Raw genomic sequence first — 19,918 nt, 5'->3', positions numbered from 1 at the left:
TCACCGCGGATCCAACCTGGTCTCATAGACTAGACATAACATAGTAAACGAAATCCCCGGGACAGACAAAATAGCATGATATATTACATTTGTTATGGTTGCATAAGAGAGAATGTTACTTAAGGCAAAAACAAAAGTCAGGGTAGATAATTAGCATCTTTGCAACTATTTACTACTTTTTAGCTACTTTTCAACTAGCATGTTAGCGAACCCTTCCCCTAACCCTAAGCTTAAAATCCTTTAACCTAACTCCTAACTTTAACCCTAACCCTAACTTCAAACACTGGCATTATCCACCTAGCCACCTAGCTAAAGTTAGCCACAAAAAATTTGAATTCATAACATGTCATACGTATTGCAAATTCGTAACATATTGTATGAATTGCAATTCGTAACATATCATACAAATTATAATTCGTAACATATCATACAAATTGTAATTCATAACATATCATATGAAATGGATGATGGACAGTCACAAACTAATAGATACCATACCAAACCTAACATATCATACTCATTTGAGTGTCTTGGAATACGGATGTTTCATTTACTGTGTTACGTCTACCCCTGAGTCCAAATTGGCTGATCCCATTGTCATGCATTCTTTCTATGTGAGTGTTGTTTAGCCTGTCTTATATCTAGACAAATTGGCATTGTGCAGCAAACGCAAGGTTCATGTTTGATTGATTCAAGAGAGCTATTTCTATAACTCATAGCCTAATGCTGTATAATAATAAAATACAATATTTATTTCAAATTCATGTGATATAACACAGTTATAACACATAGGCTGAACCTATAACACCATTTTAAAAGACCTAGGTCATGGGGTAAAACATGTCCTTGTCTGCATTAGGATATATAGTTCGCCCTACACTGTGTTGTTGCATTACGATATAAACTTCACCCTACACTGTGTTGTTGCATTAGGATATAAACTTCACCCTATACTGTGTTGTTGCATTAGGATATAAACTTCACCCTACATTGTGTTGTTGCATTAGGATAAAAACTTAACCCTATACTGTGTTGTTGCATTAGGATATATACATTGTCCTATACTGTGTTGTTGCATTAGGATATATACTTTGCCCTATACCGTGTTGTTGGAACACCCTACAATCAGTAGGATACAAGAATAGATCAATCACTTTCTTCACAATTGTGCCATTCTGTCTGGGCTGTATTTTTTTTGGTAGGCTAAACCAGCACCAGCATGCAGTCTGGGTTGTACATTAAGAGTATTACAATATAAAGATGATTGTCTTTCCCCCAAGTGTCCCACTTTAGTGTCAATCATTAAAGCAAACATCTTGCAACTTGCAAGCAAATGTGTAGAATGTCTATGTCATATCATGTAAAACAATCACAAGTTATTACAATAGCAATGCTCATGCTATATGGCACATTTCTTCCTACATTAACCTCCTGAGTGGCTCTATGCACTATAATGAACCTTGTCACAGCCCTTTGGAGCATCGAGAGAACCTGAGGACATCTCCAGTTGTGTATAGTAATTAAGTAAAAATACTTTAAAGTACTACTTAAGTAGTTGTTTTGGGTATTTGTAGTTTACATTACTATTTATATTTTTGACAACTTTTACTACATTACATTATTAAAGAAACTATTGTACTTTCTACTCCATACATTTTCCCTGACAACCACAAAGTATTCATTACATTTTGAATGCTTAGCAGGACAGAACATTTTTCTAATTCACACACTTATCAAGAGAACATGTGGTCATCCCTACTGCCTATGGTCTGGCGGACTCACTAAACACAAATGCATCTTTTGTAAATAATGTGTGAGTGTTGGCTATCCCCCCCGGCTATCCGTACATAAAAATAAAAAAAAATGGTGCCGTCTGCTTTGCTTAATAAAAGGAATTTGAAATTATTTATACTTTACTTCTACTTTTTGAGACTTAAGTATATTATAGCAATTACATTAACTTTTGATACTTAAATATATTTAAAACCAAATACTTTTAGACTTTTACTCAAGTAGTATTTTACTGGGTGACTTTCACTTTTACTTGAGTAACTTTCTATGAAGGTATCTTTACTTTTACTCAAGTATGACAATTGGGTACTTTTTCCACCACTGCAAGTCTCCAACAGGTTACGTTGGGGTGTGGAAGGAAAGTCTACTCAGCCATTTCAATGAAATACCACACATTTCTCCAGTAGTGTGTCTTAGGCCCTGCAGATAGCAGTATATGTGGAGTAGAGGTTGTGAAAGGGTATGTCTGGGTCTAGAACGTATACGAAAACCTTCCTGCAACCACCTTGGCGCTATTGTGATGGCTAAGGGAAGCACAGGTTACGTCCCAAATGGCACCCTATTCCTTTTATAGTGCACTACTTTTGAGCAGGGCTCTGGTTACAAGTAGTGCACTATATAGGGAATATGGTGCCGTTTGGAAAGAAGCACAGTGTCTGAGGTGGATTCAGAACATCACTCCCTGGTGGCATCAGACAGGACAGGACTGGTCAGGACTGGTTCAGGGATGTCACAGCCATCATAGCATGGGAATAATAGAAACCCCCTTATAGAGTTTTCTTCTCATGCATTATGCTGCACAAACTTTCCTCTTGCAGTTGTAGTTGACCTGGTTTGATTTGACTCACCTTTATGCTCTGTCCATAGGCTACTGGCAGAAATGAAGGAAATTAAACATGGGATCATTAATTAAGCTGTGCCTGTTCACTAACCACACACCTAAACACAGATCTGGGCCTGTATTTATAAAGCATCTCAGAGTAGGAGTGCCGATCCAGAATCAGGTACCTCCTGTCTATGTCAAAATCGACCCTTTGATCCAGATTTGCATGCCAGCTTTATGAATATGGGCCCAAATCTGGATCAAATAATAGTGTGCCCGTTGATTCTGGAGTTCCTCTGTATCGACTGCCTGTCCACTCAGTGGGTGGTGACTTGCTCCTCATTAGTACCAGTGATGTCTGTTTACCCAGCCAGACATTCCTTCTTGCTGAGGCAGCTGGCAGAGATGCTTATTTTTTTCTCCAAATGTAACAAACTGGTCTCCCCAGACCTCGCCCAATGATTTGGATTTGTTATCGCCACTTAATGAGGACATTCAAGGAACTGCTTTTCTACTTCATGCCAGCCCCCCAGATACAACAAACTGTCCAGGAAGCATTTTACACATCAATCAAAGACATCATTGAATGAACTTGTTCTCACTGTTGAATGGAAACGTCCACTTGTGACTGTGTTGGGAATGGCTGACCAACAGACCTTGTGCTTACTGGAAATCAGCCTTACTACTTGAAAACTGTAGGCACAACGTCAAATATGTTGACATGTTTTGTTCAAGCATCTTTTTAACAGATGTTTAAATATAACCTCATCAACCATTATATACATCAGCAACCTTAAGTTTTGTCATTTACTGCAACTACTTAGGTGTAAATCAGAAAGTCATTCTGAGATCGTTTTCTCCAGATGACTTGTCATTGTTATCTATTTAAGCAAGAAGGCACGAGGAGGTGTGGTATGTGGCGACGCAACGCAGGGGGCCTGGATACAGCCCTTAGCCGTGTTATATTGGCCATATACCACACCACAAGCATTTCGCTACACCCGCAATAACATCTGCTAAACACTTGTATGTGACAGATAACGTTTGATTTGATTTGATATACCACCAACCCCAGAGGTGCCTTATTGCTATTATAAACGGGTTACCAACGTAATTAGCAGTAAAAATAAATGTTTTGTCATCCCCTGATATACCACAGCTGTCAGCTAATCAGCATTCAGGGCTCGAACCACCCAATTTATAATTAAGCAATAAGGCCAGAGGGGGTGTGGTATATGGCCAATATACTACGGCTAAGGGCTGTTGTTACGCACGACGAAACGCAGAGTGCTAGGACACAGCCGTTAGCCGTGGTATATTGGCCGTTTATCACAAAACCCTGAGGTGCCGTATTGCTATTATAAACTGGTTACCAATGTAATTAGAGCAGTAAAAATAAATGTTTTGTCATACCAATGGTATACGGTCTGATATACCACAGCTTTCAGCCAATCAGCATTCAGGCTCGAACCAACCAGCTTATAATCACACTTATACAACGGGTGGGTCTAATCCTGAATACTGATTGGTTAAAAGCGCATTCCAGCCAGTGTCTGTTCCAAAAGTTACCAATAAATCTATGACGTTCAAATGCCTATTTACTCTGTTCCATCTGACTGCACAATCCACTGTCTCATCAGCCCAGCCAGGCACTTTATAAACTTGATCTCCACTATAAAAAGCATCTAGACATTATCTCACAAATACTTTTAGACCATCATTTAGTTTTCAACAGCAGAGATTTCTATAAACCTTACTGTCTGTCTCTCCGACATTTGCAACATTGTTTAAATATTCAAATTCGATCTCCAGCAGTCCCATAGTAATGAACGTGTAGGGGTCGGGAGGAGACAGGTAGTCAGCATTTCTCAGCCAGTCGAAATCAGGAATCAGCTGGCATAATTTTTATGGATATATACAAATAAATGTTAATTGAAAATAGGTAAAACTAAACAAAGTGCAGCTAATTTGCGGTCTTTACAGCTTCAGTGTTTGAAGTGATTGTGTTAGCTGTGTTGTTGGCTAGCTCCTCTGTACAACAGTGTCCTGGCGAGAGAGAACATGCCAAGCGAAATCACGCCTCATTAGCTCAGGTGATGGATGTATCCAAATAAATGTCACTAGAAAAGAGCTTAAACAAATGCAAATGCAGCTACTGTTATTATTTTTGACATTTGACGTGACTGTAAGTTAGCTGTAGTTGGCTAGCTAGCAAGCAAGGGATAAGAACGTTGCCAGCCAGAATGGCAATGGAACACACGACTGGGTCGCATCCATAGATACTGAACAAAAACACTGAACGCCTGTGTCGGATCTCTGGCAACTGAACCAATAGAACGAACAACCAGCCGGCTTGGGTAACAACCCTAGATTTGTGTCGGGACTATATCAAATCAAATTTATTTATATAGCCCTTCGTACATCAGCTGATATCTCAAAGTGCTGTACAGAAACCCAGCCTAAAACCCCAAACAGCAAGCAATGCATGTGAAAGAAGCACGGTGGCTAGGAAAAACTCCCTAGGAAAAACTCCCTAGAAAGGCCAAAACCTAGGAAGAAACCTAGAGAGGAACCAGGCTATGAGGGGTGGCCAGTCCTCTTCTGGCTGTGCCGGGTGGATATTATAACGGAACATGGTCAAGATGTTAAAATGTTCATAAATGACCAGCATGGTCAAATAATAATAATCATAGTAGTTGTCGAGGGTGCAACAAGCACGTCCGGTGAACAGGTCAATGTTCCATAGCCGCAGGCAGAACAGTTGAAACTGGAGCAGCAGCACGGCCAGGTGGACTGGGGACAGCAAGGAGTCATCATGCCAGGTAGTCCTGAGGCATGGTCCTCGGGCTCAGGTCCTCCGAGAGAAAGAAAGAATTAGAGAGAGCATATTTAAATTCACACAGGACACCGGATAAGACGAGAAATACTCCAGATGTAACAGACTGACCCTAGCCCCCCGATACATAAACTACTGCAGCATAAATACTGGAGGCTGAGACAGGAGGGATCAGAAGACACTGTGGCCCCATCCAATGATACCCCCGGACAGGGCCAAACAGGCAGGATATAACCCCACCCACTTTGCCAAACCACCAACTTACCGTCCTAAGACAAGGCCGAGTATAGCCCACAAAGATCTCCGCCATGGCACAACCCAAGGGGGGGGGGGGGTGCCAACCCAGACAGGAAGACCACGTCAGTGACTCAACCCACTCAAGTGACGCACCCCTCCCATGGACGGCATGGAAGAACACCAGTAAGCCAGTGACTCAGCCCCTGTAATAGGGTTAGAGGCAGAGAATCCCAGTGGACTGAGGGGAACCGGCAAGGCAGAGACAGCAAGGGCGGTTCGTTGCTCCAGCCTTTCCGTTTACCTTCACATTCCTGGGCCAGACTACACTCAATCACCTACTGAAGAGATGAGTCTTCAATATAGACTTAAATGTCGAGACCGAGTCTGCGTCTCTCACATGGATAGGCAGACCATTCCCTAAAAATTGAGCTCTATAGGAAAAAGCCCTACATCCAGTTGTTTGCTTAGAAATTCTAGGGACAGTAAGGAGGCCCGCGTCTTGTGACCGTAGTGTACGTGTAGGTATGTACGGTAGGACCAAATCGGAAAGATAGGTAGGAGCAAGCCCATGTAATGCTTTGTAGGTCAGCAGTAAAACCTTGAAATCAGCCCTTGCCTTAACAGGAAGCCAATGTAGGGAAGCTAGCACTGGTGTAATATGATCACATTTTTTGGTTCTAGTCAGGATTCTAGCAGCCGTATTTAGCACTAACTGAAGTTTGTTTAGTGCTTTATCCGGGTAGCCGGAAAGTAGAGCATTGCAGTAGTCCAGCCTAGAAGTAAAAAAAGCATGGATGAATTTTTCTGCATCATTTTTGGACAGAAAGTTTCTGATTTTTGCAATGTTACGTAGATGGAAAAAAGCTGTCCTTGAAACAGTCTTGATATGTTCTTCAAAAGAGAGATCAGGGTCCAGAGTAACGCCGAGGTCCTTCACAGTTTTATTTGAGACGACTGTACAACCATCCAGATTAATTGTCAGATTCAACAGAAGATCTCTTTGTTTCTTGGGACCTAGAACAAGCATCTCTGTTTTGTCCGAGTTTAAAAGTAGAACGTTTGCAGCCATCCACTTCTTTATGTCTGAAACACAAGCTTCTAGCGAGGGCAATTTTGGGGCTTCACCATGTTTCATTGAAATGTACAGCTGTGTGTCATCCGCATAGCAGTGAAATTTAACATTATGTTTTCGAATGACATCCCCAAGAGGTAAAATATATAGTGAAAACAATAGTGGTCCTAAAACGGAACCTTGAGGAACACCGAAATTTACAATTGATTTGTCAGAGGACAAACCATTCACAGAGACAAACTGATATCTTTCCGACAGATAAGACCTAAACCAGGCCAGAACTTGTCCATGTAGACCAATTTGGGTTTCCAATCTCTCCAAAAGAATGTGGTGATCGATGGTATCAAAAGCGGCATTAAGATCTAGGAGCACGAGGACAGATGCAGAGCCTCGGTCTGACGTCATTAAAAGGTCATTTACCACCTTCACAAGTGCAGTCTCAGTGCTATGATGGGGTCTAAAACCAGACTGAAGCGTTTCGTATACATTGTTTGTCTTCAGGAAGGCAGTGAGTTGCTGCGCAACAGCTTTTTCAATTTTTTTTGAGAGGAATGGAAGATTCGATATAGGCCGATAGTTTTTTATAATTTCTGGGTCAAGATTCGGCTTTTTCAAGAGAGGCTTTATTACTGCCACTTTTAGTGAGCTTGGTACACATCCTGTGGATAGAGAGCCGTTTATTATGTTCAACATAGGAGGGCCAAGCACAGGAAGCAGCTCTTTCAGTAGTTTAGTTGGAATAGGGTCCAGTATGCAGCTTGAGGGTTTAGAGGCCATGATTATTTTCATCATTGTGTCAAGAGATATAGTACTAAAACACTTTAGTATCTCCCTTGATCCTAGGTCCTGGCAGAGTTGTGCAGACTCAGGACAATGGAGCTTTGGAGGAATACGCAGATTTAAAGAGGAGTCCGTAATTTGCTTTCTAATGATCATGATCTTTTCCTCAAAGAAGTTCATAAATGTATTACTGCTGAAGTGAAAGCCATCCTCCATTTGCGAATGCTGCTTTTTAGTTAGCTTTGCGACAGTATCAAAAAGAAATTTCGGATTGTTCTTATTTTCCTCAATTAAGTTGGAAAAATAGGATGATCGAGCAGCAGTGAGGGCTCTTCGATACTGCACGGTACTGTCTTTCCAAGCTAGTCGGAAGACTTTCATTTTGGTGTGGCGCCATTTCCGTTCCAATTTTCTGGAAGCTTGCTTCAGAGCTCGTGTATTTTCTGTATACCAGGGAGCTAGTTTCTTATGACAGATGTTTTTAGTTTTTAGGGGTGCGACTGCATGTAGGGTATTGCGCAAGGTTAAATTTAGTTCCTCGGTTCGGTGGTTAACTGATTCTTGTCCTCTGACGTCCTTGGGTAGGCAGAGGGAGTCTGGAAGGGCATCAAGGAATCTTTGGGTTGTCTGAGAATTTATAGCACGACTTTTAATGCTCCTTGGTTGGGGTCTGAGCAGATTATTTGTTGCAATTGCAAACGCAATAAAATGGTGGTCCGATAATCCAGGATTATGAGGAAAAACATTAAGATCCACAACATTTATTCCATGGGACAAAACTAGGTCCAGAGTATGTCTGTGGCAGTGAGTAGGTCCAGAGACATGTTGGACAAAACCCACTGAGTCGATGATGGCTCCGAAAGCCTTTTGGAGTGGGTCTGTGGACTTTTCCATGTGAATGTTAAAGTCACCAAAAATTAGAATATTATCTGCTATGACTACAAGATCCGATAGGAATTCAGGCAACTCAGTGAGGAACACTGCATATGGCCCAGGAGGCCTGTAAACAGTAGCTGTAAAAAGTGATTGAGTAGGCTGCATAGATTTCATGACTAGAAGCTCAAAAGACGAAAACGTCATTGTTTTTTTTTTTGTAAATTGAAATTTGCTATCATAAATGTTAGCAACACCTCCGTCTTTGCCGGATGCACGGGGGGTATGGTCACTAGTGTAACCAGGGGGTGAGGCCTCATTTAACACAGTAAATTCATCAGGCTTAAGCCATGTTTCAGTCAGGCCAATCACATCAAGATTATGATCAGTGATTAGTTCATTGACTATAACTGCCTTGGAAGTGAGGGATCTAACATTAATTAACCCAATTTTGAGATGTGAGGTATCACAATCTTTTTCAATAATGGCAGGAATGGAGGAGGTCTTTATACTAGTGAGATTGCTAAAGCGAACACCGCCATCTTTAATTTTGCCCAACCTAGATCGAGGCACAGACACGGCTCTCTTGTCGAAGGATGAAATAGTATGAATAATTATTATTATTATTTTTTTTAATATGTCAATCGTTATTTGAATATGTTGGTAACCTGTTGTATAAAAGTGATAATGCCCTTGAAGCCGGTGTTTGCCGAACACCCGTGCCAATATATCCTCCAAACACTGGCTTATATATTCATACTATTTCATGTTTCCACAAGATATAGTCCCTACACAAATCTAGGGTTGTTACCCAAGACGGCTTTTGTTCTATCGGTTCGGTCGCTAATCTATGGAAGCAACCCAGTCGTTCGTTCTAAATGTTCCTTTAGCATACTGGCTGGCAACGTTCTTATCTCTTGACTTACAGTCACGTCAAAAATAATAACAGCACAGTAACTGCATTTGCTGTGCAATAGTAATAAACAAATTTGAATATTGAAACAATATTGCAAATGTTGGAGACAGACAGCAAGATTTATACAACTCTCCGCTGTTGAAAACTAAATGTTAGTCTAAAAGAAATATGAGATAATGTCTAGATGCTTTTTATAGTGGAGATCAAGTTTATAAATTGCTTGGCTGGGCTGATGAGACAGTGGATTGTGCAGTCAGATGGAACCGAGTAAATAGGCATTTTAACGTCATAGATTTAGCGGGTGGTAACTTGTGAAATAGACACCGGCTGTAATGCGGTTTTAACCAATCAGCATTCAGGATTAGGCCCACCCGTTGTATAATGTCTTCTGTTATATTCTATTGTCTTCTATTGTATTCTATTTTAATATGTTATGTTCCATTGTCATCTATTGTCTTCTATTGTCTTCTGTTATATTATATTGTCTTCTATTGTCTTCTGTTATATTGTAGTGTCTACTATTGTCTTCTGTTATATTCTATTGTTATCTATTGACTTCTATTGTCTTCTATTGTGCACAAGCCAGCTCTAGTCAGCTACTCCCATAGGACTATGCACCCATGACTCACAATGACACAAACAATAATGTAATTTCATAAATCTATATATTATTAATACAAATATAAAAATCTGCTGTTTGGATCTCACAAGTATAATTTTAGCACAGGTGTTTAACTGGGTTCTCCTCATTATGCCACAGGAGAAGAGAGCCTGCCCAGCCCCATGCAGAGAGAGAGAGAGCTGCCATGGCCAGGCCAGGTTAGAGAGGTGGCAGCATCCTGCAGTGTGATCACACAGAACAGAGGAGCTTTGATTGATGGGTAACCTAGGCTCTGTGATTACATCTCATTTCCTTAATGTCCCAGCAAGGATGCACAGTGCAAACGTTCTTGTTTCCGCCAGAGATGAGGTAAGTTGCATTTCAAAGTGGATTCTAGATAACATCCATCCAATTCCCTAGCGAAGCCCTGACAGGACAGCCAGGTCAAGTGTACATGTTTAAGTCTGTAATCCCTGTGTCACCACAGTCTCCAGGTGGTCAAACTTTCAATGGAGAGCATCAAGTGGCGGAAGCTTGTGTCACACTCCAGTCTTTATTCCATGTAATCAAACATTCTGTCAATTCCCTACTTTTTGTGGGAGATGCTTAGCCTGCCCTACAGTATGCATTGAGTGCCATTAATGTTTGCATTCAGACACATATGATACAGTCTCATTCTTTGACATTGAAATTATCTTTCCTATTTTGGCATTGATATTGTATTCCATTACCATAGTGTGGTATTGATTTAGCAGGCGTAATGAATGTGTTTCTGTCATCTCAACACCCTTTCAATAGATACAGCTAAGCTTATTTACAGTACAGTGCATCATGTCACATGTCAGTGTTCCCTCCCTCCCTGTTCAGATAAGACAATGATTATCTGTCTCCTGATATAACTTACACCAGGTTGATGCACCATGAGATGCTCTGACCAAAATAGATTGGAAAGGTTACTGTATTGAATTGAAAGTTAGAAACGGGGAACAGAAAGTTGAAGTAGGGACTGAGATGATCCATAGATATGTGGTCATGCTGCATCTGTTCACATATAGTTAGGCCTTTATTCGGAAGTGGCAATTCATTATAGTCAGGCAAGCCTGTACGCCTACACAACCACAGTTTCCGCTGTCTCCGGGAGCACCGAGGGGGGTGGACCCCGGCTCTGTCCAATTTCCCTGATTTAGTGGTTCCGTCATAGGCCCCGCACTCTGTTCAATAGCACTAAAAGCCTCATCCACACTAATGGGGTTCCTCCGTGACGCAAAAGAAGACTCTTGGGCAGGATGCTTTACGATACCTTACCCAATAATGTAAAGTAAGGGGAACAAGATGATGCCCAGAGACCAACAGCTCTGTAATTGGGTCTGAGAAATTGGGCCGACTATTGTCAGCCACACCATTGATTCCCTGAAAAGAGCCGGTCACTGAGGAGTCAGTAGTGTGCTGTATGGGGAAGGGGATGGGAATTGATTATGGAATATGAAGTATTAACTATGTCATTGTTCCAAAAATACCACAAGACTAAGGTCCAAGCATTTCACAGAGATAGTTTAAACTGCCAACATCTTTGAATTTATAATGTCTAAAATGTTACACATGTCATCCATTTTTGGATGTAGAAAAGTCCTAAGCGTGCTGTATATTCTGATAATCTGGTCATTCTGGCAATCAAAATTAAACAGCCTGACCAACTCAACAATTATGTTTCAATATAATCAATTAAAATATTATAACAGTTGTTATCATATAACCCAAACATGTATATTTTACATTAATATAACAACACATGATCGTTGCCTGATAATTCTGTAGTACAGCGTTTCCCATCTCCTGTCCTTGAGTACCCCCAACAGTACATATTTTTGTTGTGGCCCAGGACAAGCACACCTGATTCTACTTGTCAACTAATCATCAAGCCCTTGACAAGTTGAATCAGGTGTTTTTGTCCGGGGCTACAACAAAAATGTGTGCTGTTGGATAACTGGAGGACCGGAGTTGGGAAAACAAAGCACGGTGTAGTACACAACAAATGTGTCTCAAGAGTTGGAGAGCTGCAATGTGTCTGTTTGTACAGTAGGTGGCTCTGCCAGCAAGTCCAACGAGGATGTCTTATTCACTTGATTCCTCAAAAATATAAAGCAATGGAACATTGTTGGGACCTTTAAAATATTTAGAACTATTTTGGGATGATTTCAGTATCTGCCAGTCTGATTTGGCCCTGTCCTCAATGCAAATTATGATATCAAATGGTGCAAATGAATGGCAGATTTTTGTGAATGGAGCATTTTGTGACAGAACAATGACGTCATTTGTGTTCTATCGTCTTTACTGGTTTGTTGTAACCGCTGGACGGTACCTGATTGGCTAGTGGATGGGGCTGAACGCTCTGATTGGCTAAAATGAGATAATTAAACAACTACTTAGCCAGTACAGAAACCCAAGTGGTAGATATATAAGACAGCGTATTGTAGCAGGGTGCAACAGATTCACAAGTTGGTCTAAAACTTGAAGTACCTCAACTCATTCCATCTTCGTCCACGAAAACAACCAATCACGGTAAGCAGAGAATTTCAACCACTTTTCTGTGTACATGATGCATTGGGTTAGCATGGATGGGATGTCATTTCTGTGGCTATTAGATATTCTGCTAAATCTGCAGAGTGTTCCAGTGATGATAGAGGGGACATAATGAGATGGCATAAACTTTGCCTAGGCCATTGACCCTCTGTGAGATGCTGCTGAGAAATGCAGTTCAGATGGCTTTTCAAGGGTAGATGAGGTGATTGTGAGTTTAGACTACAGCTGGGTTTAGACTACAGCTATTCCACTAATGCATGGGCTCCTGTGGGAGCCACTGGCTGGTTAGCTGGGGCTCCAACTCCTAATCTAGATAGTATCACTAATGCCTTCCTCCTCAATGTCTGGTACTGCGTCTCCAAGCCCAGTTTTTCTCTTCAGTTAGAGGGGAGCACTGAGACTAGATGGCTCACTCTGATAGCAGGGAACTAGGGACTTTGGTAGGACTGTCTCATCGCAGAAGGGAAGAGAATGCATTGGGACAGGGAGTGTGAGATGGGGAGCTTCTTCACTCCCAGTAGAACAGTGGGAAACTGAACTGAAACTGAGATGGATGGAGCTTACATGCGATAAGTCATGTGTAGGGACATACGAAGATGTTTGTTTTCATCCGGATGAAATGCTTGTTTTATTCTGCTTTGAGACAAATGTGAATGTTTTTAAAACCAAGTTTCAGTGGTTGTGGTTGTGTTTTACAGCAGGGACCATGGTTATGATGAAGCTCTCTGCCCTCCTCATTGCCTATTTCCTGGTCATTTGTCAGATGTACAGCTCACATGCAGCTCCAGCCAGGTGAGGATCAAAGCATGTTTTATAAACTGCAATGTCCAGTCAGTCACTGAAATGTATGTATAGAATACAGGGATGTTCATTTATAGCAATCCCAAAAGGAAACGCCATAGATCCGTTGGGATACTTCCATCTTTCTAATAGTAATTGCTGTTATTTCATTGATAATTTTCTAAAGAGGTATCTTGGCAGCCACATAAATCTTATGTATGCTAATTTAGATTATTTGGTTTTCAGATAACATGATGTGATTACAGAAATCCATACATTACTTTACATTAAATGCCCTCTTTTCAGTAAAACGATGCAATTGGATTACGATATCGTAATCTAATCAATCCGGTGAATCATAAAGCCATTCTATGTATAACTTCCTAACCACTTCTATCCATTTGGAAACAATCCAACTTAATGCCACAGCAATAGGCTAAGATGATTGCTATTGCATGTAGAATATTTCCAAATGGTTGTAGAATGCATGGGTGTTCAATATTCCGGATAGAGAGACCTTGGTCACCATTCTTACTACAATATTGATTTTGTCATAAAGCTCTAAGTTGGCTACCTGTCAGCTTTTTAAAAGGAACACTTTTAGCAGATTGTTTTGAGTTTGGCTCGTATCCCTTAAAGCATGAGTCAATGGCTTTTAGCTGGAGCAAACTCACATAACCTACGTCATACTATTTTTAACCCAGTGCTGGTGCAGTTCATCAAGTGATCAACCTAATAGCCTATGTGTTTTCAGAACTGGTTTAGAGTCCATGACAGACCAAGTCACGCTAACTGACTATGAAGCCCGAAGGCTACTCAACGCCATCGTCAAGGAGTTTGTTCAAATGACTTCAGAGGAACTGGAGCAACAAGCCAATGAAGGAAATAGGTAGGTACAGCTCTCCTCATCTCCACAACTTGTTTTTAACAAAATTATTTTTCATTTTCTCTAGGTTTACTTGGTGTATACTGTATGGATGACACATGTTCCTATTATTCAAGAAAACATATAACCCCAAATGTCTAATATGTGGCCAGTCCTTTGCTGCCTCCTATAGCAGTCAGAGCTATGGGTATTTATTAAAGACACAGAGGTATGGACATCGCCCAACCATCAACAGGGAAATCTATAGTTAAAACATATATTCTCTGTGATTATCTATGCATGGGTTTTTGGAACACTTCATTTTTATGTATTCATTATTTAAGCATTGTTTATGAGAAAGCCTGTTGCGGAATGCTAAATGATAAATAACCCTAAAGAATGGAAGAAAGCATGGGAATTAGTGCAAGAGGAATGGGATGCATGACAGCAGTGGTGCTGTTTGTTATAATTTAACTACGACGCTATAAACAGGATTGCCGCATGAGCCTAAGTAACTGAGGTCATTATAGCTATAGACTATTATCAATTGCCTGTGTTGGACTTGATAGCATGGCTTTAAATTGTTATTTTTATATAAATGCAAGTAAAAACTGACTTTGAAATGCATGATGTTGGAATACAGTGTTATTACTGTAGCATGTAGATAACAGCAGGATGCATCTGCATGCCATGGTTACTATGAGCCTGTTTCTGCATGTTTGTCTCTCTCTCTCTCTAGCCTGGATAGACCCATGTCCAAGCGTTGCTCCAACCTCAGCACCTGTGTGCTGGGCAAACTGTCCCAAGAGCTGCACAAATTGCAGACGTACCCCCGCACCAACACGGGAAGTGGCACGCCTGGCAAGAAACGCAGCCTGCCTGAGAGCAACCGCTATGCAAGCTATGGAGACTCATATGATGGAATCTGAGCGGTACTCCCCTCCATCAGCCCAAGTTAACCTCCCTCTGTTCCAGCCTAGCCTGATGATTGCTGATGCATGTGGATCTTGCTTGCTTGACCGACTGCAGAGAAACCTTGATGTCCCGCAATGTCCCTGCTCTCTTTTTCTTTTGTTAAAATACCCTTTTTTTGACAGAGAATAAAATATATAAGTACAAAGCAGAGTCCAATCCTTTAGATTTAGAAAGTGAATAATGATTTAGATTCACTTCCCTATCTTAAGGTGTATGATATCCCTTTACTATACAGATCATTCACAATATATAAAAAGTGTTAATCAAAACAAAAATCTTAATCAATGCTTCTTTCAACCATGACTAGGGTTCTTGTTTAATAAACAAATTTTTTTATGCCAGAACATATTTTCCTTCTTAATTATTCAAGTGAAACAAAGCCTTTTAACATATTTAATAGTTCACAACAGTTTGAACAATATAAGTCAGAGTGTATTTGCTATGTAAACGTAAATTCACAATACATTTGAGGTAAGTTGAATAACTAATTTGAGCTGAATCTCATTGTTTAGATCATTGAATGTCTTTATTTTCAATTTGATGATATATATATTATACATTTTCTCCAGCAAACAGTAATGTATTACCTTTGTACTTTTTATTGTAATTCATAGATTTGTATCTTTGTAATAAATCCTGAATTTAGGAGAGGTTTGTATGACCTATCCTTTCTCTTCCTAAAAGCAGCGTTACAGCACAGAAGCGTGCGTGCAATACTGCCACATGTGTCACCCACCGCCTGGCTGACTTCCTGAACAGATCAGGAGGAATGGGCAACACTAACTTTGTCCCCACCAACGTGGGCGCCAAGGCGTTCGGACGACGAAGGAGAGACAGCCCCATGACAGCACCTATGTGAATGTGTCAACAGTCCTCAGGAATATGGTATGACAACATTCTACACTCCTCTCTCTTCCCACTGCTGTGCCTCTGACTGTCAACCTCTGTCTGTCTCTACTGTATCTCTAATGCTCTTTCCCCAGCCTCTGTCTTTCCACATCTATTCTACTTCAGTACTCTTCAGACAGTCTCTTTGTAACTTTGCCGGCCTTCAAATTTGGTCTATGTCTTATGGATGAATACAAGTTGGGAGTTAGAGTTTTGTAGAAAGGAGGAGAACCAGTCATTTCCTTCCATTTTGTCTCCCTGCAGAGTATGTGCCCTTTAGTGAGACAACAATACATCCTGTCCTGAACCAACTACAGACATCTGGAAATGACAACTCTTCACTGTTTTAAAAAAACAACCTTCAAACTACAGGACTGATTTCCTGCATACCTCTTGCATACTCTGTGTTACCGATATTCATTTTTGCTCTATGACCATGAGGAGATACAACAACCTAGAAAACATTGCAACAAAAAATAAAGAACAAACTTCTGTTATGTCTATTTTCACCAGATCATTACCCTGTACAAGCCAGTTGGTTCTGTCCCGTTTTGGCTTAGAGCACATGTACAGTTTGATCCTGAGTCAGCAGCACACTGCAGGGGGGCGGAGACTACATCAAGCTCCGCCCCCACAAGCTTCCCTGACCATGGCTGTGTCTTGTGCCTTGATGTAGACCACTTCTTCACATTTCATTAATTGTACAGTATGTTTAAAGAGTGGAAGGAAAAATATAGAAGAATCTAAATATTGTAACAATTGTGAATCTAAGCAAGATTAAAATGTATTTTAGATACATATGGGTCGGTGTACTTGTTTTATTCTGCAATGATCTATCTAAGCCCTTAGATCACAATATCTACAAAGCTAACATATGGAATTGTTTTAAGATGGTCATAAAATGGATCATTTAGCCATTTGCTTTAGAATTTTAGGAGTCTGTAGGTATAAAAAAATATATTCAAAATGATTTGGTGAAACATAGAATTTAGTCTTTACTGCTATAGCCCATAGAAATACATTGAATGCCACATTTGTATATCACAAAACAGACAGTCAAAAAATAAATAATAAGGAATAAGGTTTTGAAGTGACTGTTCTATATCTGGCAATCTGGTCATGTTATTAGTGGCACATTTTGCCATTTTTACAGCCCGGTATTGGGTTACCTTCAGACTACTCCCCTGAAGCTTGTGTGTGTCTTACTGCAGAACAACCGACACCTTCGTGTTAGTTTGTAGCTCTGACTGTTCGGTCTGGACAGTCAGTTTTGTGAGAAGACCTCTTTGAAATGAGGACGTCTGCGACAGAGAGTTCAGCTTGTGGCTGTCGTAGAGCCTGTCATGTTTATCTGTCGATGGTGGTGACTTATTCGTTTGTAGCACAGATCAATCGACTCTAAGGGATTTGAATCGTAAAGAGCAGACAGAGCTGACGGTACACTACGTTTAACATTTCCAACATGAGCAGTTTCTTATGGTAAATGACACTTAGCATTACCAACATGAGCAGTTTCTTATGGTAAATGACACTTAACATTACCAACATGAGCAGTTTCTTATGGTAAATGACACTTAACATTACCAACATGAGCAGTTTCTTATGGTAAATGACACTTAACATTACCAACATGAGCAGTTTCTTATGGTAAATGACACTTAACATTACCAACATGAGCAGTTTCTTATGGTAGATTAACATTTCCTTCATTTCCAACATATATGCTCAGATCATCAACATAGCCTTGATCACAATGCAGTGTTCCACATTATATACCAAATATTCTTTAATTGAATTTGACCTAATGGTTACAGAACAAAAAACGCATTCATCCACAGTTAAGAAAAGGTATATAGTGTTTATACACTGATCTTTCCAGGACAAAAGCAAAAGGCTATTTTACATACCACAACCACATCCAGGACCATGTTGATATTGTTTATTAATTCTTACTCTCTAAACACAACAAATGAGTACCAACGATACAGAGAACGTAGTCTATACCAAACGTTCTAGTATTCTCCATTGAACTTATAAAGACATCCTTTTTTCATATTTCATACTGATGTCACCAATAAAATGTTAATTGGTTTCAGATCAATAATGACTTTAATAATGGCACATATAGGTACATATGTTTCAGTAACATAGGCCTATATGTGTTGCACTAGTCTGTGAGTTAGGAATACTGATCTAGAGTATTTTCAGTGTATTTCTGTAGCCAGGTCCACGTCCAGCTCTGCCAATGTGATTTAGACAGCATCTCCATTAGCTTGTTGTCCCCAATTTAATCAAGCTCCCGCATGGTCTCTCCAAGATACTACACCCTACACAGCTAAATCACATGTCACAGAGCCACACATCGCCCACTGGGATAACTATTCTGTTATATTTACATTTATGCATGAATAAAGAATAAAGATATTTTCATAGCACTGTTATTTTATTGTTTCAGTTATTTTGAGGTTTAATGCATATTCTGTGTCGGGGTGAATAAAAAGTGCAGTGATTGACATTGTTAATAATATTTCTGAAATATAATGGGACTGAGCATAAAAGTAATGAAAAGTTTTTCTGGGATACATTAAACCAAATCAAGGGATGGAAAGAGGTTTACAATCCTTATCGATAGTAGAGCTTCTATATCAGTGTTGTGTATTGGCTTTGTGGGGTAGTGATTTGCACGTAAAATATATTCTGTCGTAAAGATGGCGACAGTTACTCTGACCTCTTGTCAACAGATTGCAGACACAACTCACAAGGCCCACATGTTATTGCCTTATTAGCTCCTTTGTGCATTGTTAAAGGCAATGTAGTCTCCTGGGTCTCTGTGAAGACAGACTCTGAGTTGCAGAGCTTCACGCCTGCTTGTCTTCCCTAATTGACGTGCTTGTTCTCCCACTACATTGACCTCTCTTTTCAGTTCCTCTTCTGGGAGAGGAGGCTCCGGTTTGTTTTCACAAGTATCAATTCATTTCAACCCCGTAAGGAGCTCTGCTTAATAAGGCTGTTCTTTTTTTTTACACCACCGAATGAATTGTATTATAGTAATGATAACAGGTTTATCAGCTTTTAATATATCCAGTGGGGAATATTGTAGCATGATATTGATATTGATATTTGGTATCTTATTAGGATCCCCATTAGCTGTTGCAAAAGCAGCAGCTACTCTTCCTGGGGTCCACACAAAACGTGAAACATGACATAATACAGAACATGAATAGACACGAACATCTCAAGGACAGAACTACATATGGATGTATACTGACGTGTGCATTGTGTTGCATTGGAGTCATGTGCAGAATGTACGTCATATACAGTTCAACGCGCATTGCATACTATAGGTCTGTTTTTCCGTCATCTGTATTACAAATAGCCCTCATTCTGTGTTTCATAATTCTCCCATCATCATAATCTTCTGCAACAACAACAGCCATCACAGGTGTTGTCCTTACTTCACCCTGGTGGTGAAATGTATCCCATCCAGGGAGCTGAGACTTTGTTCATTAACCTGGCTGTTTTCATACCATAGTAGTGACTCAGTTTATAATAAGACTCTGCTTCATCTCTCCCGTCCCATCCATCCCTCTATCCCCCAGAGCTCCATCCCTCCGTCCCCCAGCCCTCCATCCCTCTATCCCTCCATCCCCCATCCCCCAGCCCTCCATCCCTCCATCCCCCAGCCCTCCATCCCTCCATCCACCAGCCCTCCATCCCCCAGCCCTCCATCCCTCCATCCCTCCATCCCTCCATCCCCCATCCCTCTATCCCCCATCCCTCTATCCCCCATCCCTCCACCCCCAGCCCTCCATCCCCCAGCCCTACATCCCTCCATCCCCCAGCTCTCCATCCCTCCATCCCCCAGCCCTTCATCCCTCCACCCCAGCCCTCCATCCCCCAG

At 40.7% G+C, this 19,918-nt stretch overlaps 1 protein-coding gene across 4 annotated transcripts; it reads left to right on the top strand.

Annotated features, from left to right (window-relative positions):
* Window positions 1-12,374: 12,374 nt before the first annotated feature.
* LOC106562334 (calcitonin-1) lies at window positions 12,375-16,817 on the top strand. 4 transcript variants are annotated; one of them, XM_014127152.2, is made up of 5 exons: window positions 12,375-12,488; window positions 13,208-13,301; window positions 14,044-14,178; window positions 15,817-16,014; window positions 16,282-16,817. In XM_014127152.2, exons 2-4 carry the CDS (start codon window positions 13,216-13,218, stop codon window positions 15,986-15,988), a joined length of 393 nt encoding a protein of 130 aa, XP_013982627.1. In that variant the 5' UTR covers window positions 12,375-12,488; window positions 13,208-13,215; the 3' UTR covers window positions 15,989-16,014; window positions 16,282-16,817. The 4 variants fall into 4 exon arrangements, with proteins under 4 accessions (XP_013982627.1, XP_013982625.1, XP_013982623.1 ...); XM_014127150.2 differs by having other exon boundaries at window positions 15,814-16,014; XM_014127148.2 differs by lacking the exons at window positions 15,817-16,014; window positions 16,282-16,817 and adding an exon at window positions 14,894-15,473 and having other exon boundaries at window positions 12,376-12,488.
* Window positions 16,818-19,918: the final 3,101 nt, after the last annotated feature.

The sequence above is a fragment of the Salmo salar genome, chromosome ssa11, assembly GCF_905237065.1.
Source record: "Salmo salar chromosome ssa11, Ssal_v3.1, whole genome shotgun sequence".
Classification (NCBI taxonomy): domain Eukaryota; kingdom Metazoa; phylum Chordata; class Actinopteri; order Salmoniformes; family Salmonidae; genus Salmo; species Salmo salar.
Note: the sequence above shows the minus strand (reverse complement) of the source record. Positions and strands in the feature narration are given on the sequence as shown.

Bases quoted from the DNA above. Each gene is read 5' to 3' on its own strand.
- LOC106562334 (XM_014127148.2), top strand. From the start codon at position 13,216: ATGGTTATGATGAAGCTCTCTGCCCTCCTCATTGCCTATTTCCTGGTC. The intron at 13,302-14,043 runs GTGAGGATCAAA...ATGTGTTTTCAG, and splicing joins TCACATGCAGCTCCAGCCAG to AACTGGTTTAGAGTCCATGA. The intron at 14,179-14,893 runs GTAGGTACAGCT...CTCTCTCTCTAG, and splicing joins CAAGCCAATGAAGGAAATAG to CCTGGATAGACCCATGTCCA.